This window comes from Propithecus coquereli, unplaced genomic scaffold, assembly GCF_000956105.1.
Source record: "Propithecus coquereli isolate 6110/MARCELLA unplaced genomic scaffold, Pcoq_1.0 Scaffold67, whole genome shotgun sequence".
Lineage (NCBI taxonomy): Eukaryota > Metazoa > Chordata > Mammalia > Primates > Indriidae > Propithecus > Propithecus coquereli.
The window spans coordinates 416,138-425,041 of record NW_012152729.1 but is presented as its reverse complement, the minus strand read 5'-3'; the positions used below and the strand labels follow the sequence as shown (position 1 = coordinate 425,041).

At 41.6% G+C, this 8,904-nt stretch overlaps 1 protein-coding gene across 1 annotated transcript in view; it reads left to right on the top strand.

Annotated features, from left to right (window-relative positions):
* PKD1L3 (polycystic kidney disease 1-like 3) overlaps nucleotides 1-8,904 on the top strand; it is a 64,289-nt gene that overhangs the window by 43,586 nt on the left and 11,799 nt on the right. Inside the window, 9 exon segments of the mRNA XM_012660453.1 lie at nucleotides 554-753; nucleotides 1,084-1,283; nucleotides 1,719-1,899; nucleotides 2,529-2,721; nucleotides 2,812-3,046; nucleotides 3,567-3,666; nucleotides 5,239-5,379; nucleotides 6,125-6,373; nucleotides 6,376-6,588. Coding sequence (XP_012515907.1) covers nucleotides 554-753; nucleotides 1,084-1,283; nucleotides 1,719-1,899; nucleotides 2,529-2,721; nucleotides 2,812-3,046; nucleotides 3,567-3,666; nucleotides 5,239-5,379; nucleotides 6,125-6,373; nucleotides 6,376-6,588 — 1,712 coding nt within the window.

Here is an 8,904-nt window from a genome sequence, read left to right as displayed (position 1 = left end):
CACTCCAGCCTAGGGGACAGAGTCATACTCCCGCCTGTGTACTGCTTTCTCCCAGGCCTAGAGCTGCTCCATAGTCCTGTGGCTTCTACCTCACTCACCACCTTGTTTTCTCATTCCATTTCTCTTCCTTGGACATATTTATTTTGTTTTTAAGCCCAGCCGAATCTTTTTAGTTCTTTATTTTCATACATTATTTATAGTTCCTCCACATTTGGGATAGACTAGGTGCTCCAAGTATGAATTATTCAAACAATTTTGAGTGGAAGCTTAATGTAAACTTTTGAAGAGTGAAAGAATTATCAAAACTCTTACAAAGCTAAAACAATAGTTTTTAAAATTTTAAACCCTTGTACAATATAAATTATCCTTATCCTCAGAAACCTTCTATCCTAAAATAACAAAAGAATCAAATTATCTGAAAGCTCGTTCGTAGAGGTGTTGAATAGAGGCTGAGGAGTTGCCATGTAGCTTATTGCTGGGCAAACCGCATCTTAGTCTAGAGCACTTTCGAACTGAACTCTTATGTTTTCCCTACTCTGATTTCTCTTTTTAGACACACATTTTCCTCCATGATTGTGGAAAAGTTCACCCAGGATCACCTGTGGCTCTCGGTGGCAACTCGGCATCCCTGGAACCAGTTCACAAGAGTCCAGCGGCTCTCCTGCTGCGTGACGCTGCTCCTCTGCGACATGGTCACCAACATTATGTTCTGGAAGAGAAGCGGCACCAGTGCCAAGGGAGACGAGCACATGTGTATGAGCCCTACCGTGTGGTGTTGGTGGCGTGCAGCCCTTTCGCTGCACTCTACCCTCCTTGACTTCAGGGTTAGAAGCAGAGTCATGATGCACCTTCATTTCCTCCCCTGCCCTAACATTAGAATACTCTAGCAAATTTTCTCACTGTTCCCAGTCGTTAACAAATGGAGCAGTCTACATCAGGATCTTTACTGCCGTGATAATTTTCTATCCCTACATAAACATAGTTAAATTCCTAAATAAACTGATAAACCTGGGAGAGAAATGACTTCGCGATGATTTTAATTGTTGAGAATGAATGAAGTTCGACGTAACACTTTTCTTTCAGTGAGTCCATTCGCTGTGACCTGGTCCGAACTGCTTATCAGCGTCCAAACTGCTGTCATCCTTTTCCCAATCAATCTTGTCATTGAGCAGCTCTTCCCGTTGATTCAACCACAGGAAACGCTGCCTCCCTTACCCCCGGTCCAGGCCTCCTGCCTCTCGGATGCTTCTGTCCAGCCCCTCTCTCTCACAAAGGTGGTCGAGGTAAGGTAAATGACACGCTCCCCTTCCCTACGTAATGGGAAAGAGCAGTGGAGAGGATCTCTTGGAAAGCTCTCAGGGTCCTTTTACCCTTAAAATCTTTCCCCTAATTCCTGTCCCCCGAGCTGTGATCAGTTGTACCTCTAGCTTTTACTCTTGATTATAAAGTATTCTGAGGACAGAGTGGGAATGCATTATGTACTACTCGAGTTGTTTTTGTTTTTGATGTTTGATCAAACTTGTCCCTTCTTTCATTCTATATTCTCTCATAAAACTGGTGACTGCTCTCTGAAATATTAGAAAATGAAAACTTGAGCTTTGTTACACTAAGCCTATCCCCCTCTGACTGTAAGAAACAGTCTTGCCATCTGTAATCGCTACCCAGTCCTGGGTTAACGTACAGAAGACTGATTTTTCTCATCTTGTTTCTACCTTCAGGAATTAAAGGAAACTGTGGGATTCCTGCTCAGGAGAAATCCATATCTGCTCTCAAAGTGTGATCAATCTTCATGGAGTTCTTATGACATTAACAAGCTGGTGGCACTCTTATCCAGCCTAATTTATTCTCACTTAGTGGGTCAAGGTTGTCATCAGCAGACAGAACCCCCCTGGGCAAATGGTAAAGGTGGGTAGAGTTTAGTAACTCACCTTTCATCTGCCTTCCACTCCCTTGCCCGTCTTGTACCTTCTTTTTCATAACCGACAGGCATGGTACAACCTTCTGCTTGTTTTACTTTCTTTAAGCTTCCAATATAGAGCTAGTCGCTCTGATCCCTTTGACGGCTTTTAGACAATCTACCTGGTGATTCAAAGTACAGGATTAAGAAAAAACCCACAAAAATATTTTCTGTATCAGACCCCTGTATTCCATCTGCTTTGTTAAAGGCTGTTGGAACTTGTCATTCTTTCTCTTCCATGGAATGGTGAGATTATGCAGTTTACCAAACTTGAATACAGTTTGAGTCTCCCGGGCACTTACGAGTCTAGGTTGCATGTCGTGCCATTCTAGAGAAATAGCTCAATGAGGTTTTAAAAGTCTTGAGATCAAAGTTTAGAATTTTACAATTGTTAAAAATTTACCAGCATCCTCAGAGAAGACAGTAATATTGTAGGTGTTGGGTCCAATCTCCGTTAGTACAGGGAAAATGTAACCTTGTTATCAACTAATGAATTGCTGATCTCTACCACTAATTGCTACTTGTTGAAATCTTCCACTTGTGAAAGTGTCAACTTGAAATGTATTTTCAGTGGTTTCCGAAAACCACCGTCACTTCTGCTGTTACCTGCTCCGAGTTCTGCAGAGGCTGAAATCTCACGTAGGCACACTGCGTCTCACCCGGCTTCACCAGCCCTGTGACTCCCTAGATGCAGCCAGCCAGCTTCAGAAACTCCAGGAACTCTTGGAAACACATATTCTTCCCACGGAGGAAGAGCCGTCCAGGTATGCACCGCACCGGGCTTTCTTTATCACCTGTAATCCTCTCTCTCAGCTGTTGGGTACAAGATGATTCCTTCTCCTTTTGTCCTTCAGGGAGGTGACCAGTTTCCCCATCCTGAGCCCAGCAGAAGGGAAGAATCCCATCGCTAGTGGCCTGCCCAGATGGTTGACTTACATCTGCTGGCTCCTTCTAGGGGTCACTAGCCTGACTTCAGCCTTTTTTACGGCACTTTATAGCTTGGAATTGAACAAAGACCAAGCCACCAGCTGGGTTATTTCGATTATTTTATCAGTGCTTCAGAACATCTTCATCAGCCAGCCAGTAAAGGTACGTGAGGACTGGAACAAACCATTATAGTCACAGGGAGCTTGGGAAACTGAGGTCCCATGGATGTCAATCCAAGGTGCTTAATGGTTTTTGACAATTTAACAACAACAAAAACTGCAAAAAACTCAAAAAACAGAACTAGGCAGAGTGACCTTTGTTAGGGATATGTGTAAGACCATCAGAGGTGATCCAAAGATACTGAGAGACATCGTTGAACAACTTAACACATGTCATCACAAATCATTTAACAGTTTAAGCTTTCCTAGCCAACCACATTAAGAACTACAAACAAAAATATGAATATTAACATTATGTAGACTCTTGGGGCCCTTCCAGATCCCCATCATTATGGAAAACAATGAGTATAAAATGAGTTAATTTTCAGTTTTCCATAAAAACAAATGGCCAGGTAATTGAAATTTATTAATACCCACCTTTACCTTTTATAATATGTGATGTCATCTTCTTGGATCTGTGCTGTCTGCTCATTAAGTTTTCCTCCTCCTGTTTTCCTGCCCAGGTGATCGTCCTCACATTCTTCCTCTCACTGGTGATGAACAGGGTGCCATGGCTTAACAAGGAGAAGGACCGACAAACGAGGAGGGTCTTGGCACTCTCGGGTAATTCAAGTAGTTCTAACTACTATCTACTTTTGCAAAGATCAAATTATATCAGACTGGCAGAATTCTAACCACTTTACTGACACATTTATCTGTCTGCTGACAGATGTATCCATTCAAAGATCTTGTCGCTAATTATCTGGTTCCTCCTCCTCTTCTGCCCAAGGCTAATCAATGTGTCCCCAAAACCCTACGCATTCCTCCCTAGACATCACACCCTCTCTCCATGCTGCTGCTCCCCAGCATTCTAGATCTCCTTCTGAATCTTTTTCTCTCCTGAGCCCCAGGTACTATTTTCAACTGCTCACCATCTGCAGCTGAGTGCCTGCAGGTGTCTCAAATTAAAACAAATTGTTTACCTGCCCCACAAATCCGCTTCTTCACTATATTTTCTCATTTCAATCAAGAGCACCGCCATTCTCTAAAAATGTCACAGTACCAGGTCCTAAATTCCTCTCTTATTCCCCACATTCTGTCACCAAGCCTGACAAATGCCTACCCTCGACATAAGAGCTACTCAGACCACCTGGATTGAAGCTCACAAGCTCAACACTCGGTAAAAAAGCAAGTTGTGGAAAATTTAGCACAGTATTTTAATCACGTAAAACCGATGCATGTCTCGACTAGAGGATATGTATGTATCTCCTTTATAAATTTATAGATAAAGTATAAAGAAACGCATAGGAATGGTGAACTCTAAAATTCAGGAAAGTCTGACTTCTCTGAGGAAAAGAAGAGAGACCATGATGCAGGGATACACTGAATACATTTTGAACTGTTGTGCTCTCTGCCTGAAGTGACGTTTTTTCTTATCCTCACCCTTGTCCACCTGGAAAACTCTGACTCATCCTCCAAAACAAATGTCAAATGTCACTTCCTCTGTGAAGCTTCCTCTGACTTTCTTGGGGAGATTTATTTGTTCGCTCTTCAGGGATCCCATGGTACTTGACATGCACATGCTCACATGTTTTGTGTCGTACTCTAATTCCCTTCCTCTCTCTCCCTCTTGATTTCTATGTCTCTAGATTCTTCTACTCAGTGTTGTCCGCAGACCAGCAGCATTGTCAGAAATGCGGAATCTTAGGCCTCACCCCAGAATCTACATTTTAACAAAATTCTCAGGCGATCCCTATGCACATTAAAACTAGAGAAACATTGCCGTAGAACAGCGCTCCCTCAGTGTGGTCCACTGACTAGAAGTGTTTCTTTCCAGTCCAAGATAAGCACAGAAATCGAGTGTAAGCATTTAGAAATTTATAGCAACTTGACAGGCTAATTTTATGACCATGGACTCTAATTTTCAAAATAGGGCTTGTGTTTTATATGCTTCTATTTTATATTTCATTTTTCTAGCAACTCATTTTTATACAAAAGTATCAATCCCAATGGATTGGAATTTTTCTGAAAACAGGTCCTTCACCGCAAATAGTTTGAGAAGCACTGTGTAGGTACCTTTATTCCTTATTTCTTCAACACGTAACAGGACGTGCTTACGTAGTTGCCAACAAAGGTTGGCGAGTGACCACTTAATGAAATATGACGTTTCTTTTCTCTACATTTGAATTTTTGCAGCAAAATGTTCTTCACCATTACCCAGTTCGAAAGATAAGAACAACCCCATCTACGTAGCCCCAGCTATGAACAGTCCAATGAAGCACCCAGAAAGAACTTTGAAGGAGAAGAAACTCTTCAGGCTGACTGGAGATATTCTGGGTACGGAGAGGAAATGGCAACATGTCCACACTGCAGCACACTTTCCAGGAGGGAAGGGCAGGGGGAGAGGATAAAATGAAAAATATAGAAGGGTGAAAAGGTATCTTTTAGAATCCTCACCCTGTGAAAATGGAGATTCTGGTAAACAAAGTGGTCTGATAAATGGATGGACTCCTGAACTTGGAGTCTTGAGATTTCATTGTCACTTTCTCCACCTACAAAATATAATGACAATATTTGATCATTAAATACATACATATGGGGTGGAGGGGAAATGAAAATGCTTTGGAAAATGGCTACTCTGTAGGTGCTGGGTGACTGGCTTGAACACATCTAGTGCCCTGTTGGAGTCCCTAGACCAAACAGGATAGGTTCTGTTTTATCATGCCGTCGCTCCTTGTGAACACGGACGATGGAGAGGAAGCAAGAGAGAGAAAGAGCGCATGTGCGCGCTCGTGCTTAGTTCTAAGAACTAAACACATTTTTGTGTGGAATTTTATGTATCTTATTTTAAGTAAAACTTCTAATTAGTAACAATAATTCTAGGAAGGAATTTATATATATGTGTATACACACACACACACACACATAAATGTATATAATGTCAATTATTAGGTTGAACCATGTGAAATGCCAATTTCTGACCATTTTGACCTGCAAAAGTCTAAAGGCTTAGAAAAAATAAAAATGTATAGAGTATTTCTAAGCTGCCCACTCAATTATGATATTTTTCCATCTAAACTAGTACAAATCCTCTTCCTCATCCTGTTGATGACTACGGTCTACTCTGCAAGGAACTCCAATAGATTTTACCTCCATCAAGCTATCAGGAAGAGCTTTTCTCACCATTTTTCAGAAATCAAACTTCTTGAGGATTTCTACCCCTGGGCCAATCGCACCCTCCTTCCTAACCTGTATGGGGATTACAGAGGTAAGAGTCACAGTCCTGGAGCCCAGCCATGCAAATGTGGGGTGCAATTAGTTTTCCAAACACCCCTACCGACAGTGATGAGAAATTGGAGAAAGGCCAGTGGGCTTCTTCGATATGGCTGCAACCCTGTGGGCACCCCGAGGGTCTGTTCCCTGGACCTCATCTAAGCAGGTTCAGTTACATCTGTTCACCCAGGCCCATGGGGATGGCTCCCACTGCTGTGTCCTACAAAAGGCTGACACATAAGAATGGGAATGGATTCAGTTACAGCACGAAAAGTAACTGGAGTAACCCCTGGGACTCAATCACATGTAGCAAAGCAGGCTGCTCAATGAGTGCAAAACCAGGAATACGGTCTAACTGGAAGGGTGTCCACACGAGATGATATTTTGGCCTGATGTGCAATCTTTGCCAGGTCTGTGACTGTGTCTGCATAACTTGTGTGGTTATCCAATTCAATTCCACAAACATGAATTGAATACCTGTAATAGGCTGGGAACTGGCCTAGAAGCTAATGATAAAAAGTGGATATAGTATGGTTTACCCTGGACAGTGTTGAAGAAATGCTAAAAAAATTTTTTCCTTAAGAATACTTCTTGTTCAATATTTTTCACCAGTTACCAACACTTTGTCATTACATAACTTTATATCTTGCATTCTAGAAATGATTGCATTCATGTATCTCAGAACTGGTGGCTTCCCAATGAGATATGTGGGTCATCTCCTAGGTTCCTGAGAAGAATCCAAAATATATGTTCATCTCAGCAAACATTCGTGGTCTTTTCTTAAAGATACACTCGGTGTGCTCAGGAGAGTTTTTATAGATGGCAACTCTTACTCATTGCGTCTTTTTTTTTTTTTTTTTTGAGACAGAATCTCACTCTTTTGCCCGGGCTAGAGTGCCATGGCGTTATCCTAGTTCACAGCAACCTCAGACTCCTGGGCTTGAGCGATCCTTCTGCCTCAGCCTCCCGAGTAGCTGGGACTACAGGAATGCGCCACCATGCCCGGCTAATTTTTTTTCTATATATTTTTAGTTGTCCGATTAATTTCTTTCTATTTTTAGTAGAGACAGGGTCTCACTCTTGCTCAGGCTGGTTTCAAACTCCTGAGCTCAAACAATCGCCCGCCTCGGCCTCCCAGAGTGCTAGGATTATAGGCATGAGCCGCCGCGCCCGGCCACTCATTGCATCTTGATTCTATTTAGTTCATTCTAGATTGTGACAGTTCTAGGATGAGGGAACATTCTGTTTGCATTGTGTCACTCTGTGCTGAACAAAATATTGACTAAATCAAAGCAGCTGGAACCCTGGGTGGCTAAGGTCGGTGCCATCACAGCAGACGTGGCCTCCTCGGAGTCCTTGGCCCTGTGGTACGGTGTCGTGGTCTGAAAGCACAGACTCAGAAGCCAGACTGCCCAGGTTTGCACCCTGGCTCTCCACGTACCAGCAGTGTGGGATCTTGGGTAAATTACTCAACCTTATGTGCCTCAGTCTCCGCATCTATACAATGGGGATAATTTTAGGATCTACCCTGTCAGACTGACATGAAGATTAAAAGGTTAATAAATCTAAGTGCTTGGAACAGCATCTGGCACATGATATTCACTGGGTAAGTGAATATCTGGGTAAGCTATTAGTAATATTAATTGGGGCACTTGGAGTTCTGGTTAACCCATTAGAACTGAAAAGTTTATGTGAGTTATCTGGACATACTAAAGAACAGCAAGTGCAAATCTGTGAATGTAGATGAAGAAGGAGAATTAAGTACACATGGTGTTAAAAGCAGTAAAAATTGGGGAAAAAAAAGCAGTAAAAATTGGCAATGACATGATTTATCTCTTCAACTATTAAAAATCTTGACTTTCAAGATTGATGTAGCCCAGTCCTATTAGTTCGATATTTTCAGGAACTCTGACACCCAAGCCATCTACAGATTTTTAAAAATTCACAGACTGTCATACAGAAATTTTTTAACAGATAAAAATCTGTATCTTATAAATACATAACTTTCCTGAATAGGCTAATCTAATATTTAATCACTTTTAGGGAAGGATCATTTTTGGTAGGACTTAATTAAAATTTCTCTTTCAGCATTTTAAGCTTGCTTTACTCAGGAGGCTGAGGCAGGAGGATCGCTTGAGCCTAGGAATTTGAGGTTGCTGTGACCTAGGCTGATGCCACGGCACTGTAGCCTGGGGAACACAGTAAAACCCTGTCTCAATAAATAAATAATGTGTCTTTTCTGAGGCCCCAGTTAGGAAATGGTTTTGCTTACCTGTTTTGTAGGAGCTTTTTATATATTAAGAGCTTATCTAGTTACAGACATTTATATAGATATAGACTAAGAACCTATAAAGATTAATTTAGAGAACTGATATCTTTATTATATTCTCTTCCTACTTAGGAGCATGGTAGGCTTTTCTGTTTGTTTTCATCTTCATGTGTACCCTTGAGCAATATTCAGAATTGTTCCTCATATGGTTTTTGCATATGTCTTGTTAGGTTTGTTTTATCTTTTGTATTGCTATTAAAAATGAGATTTTATTACTTTATACCTTCTAAGTAAATATTGTGTGGCCATATGAAAGCTAT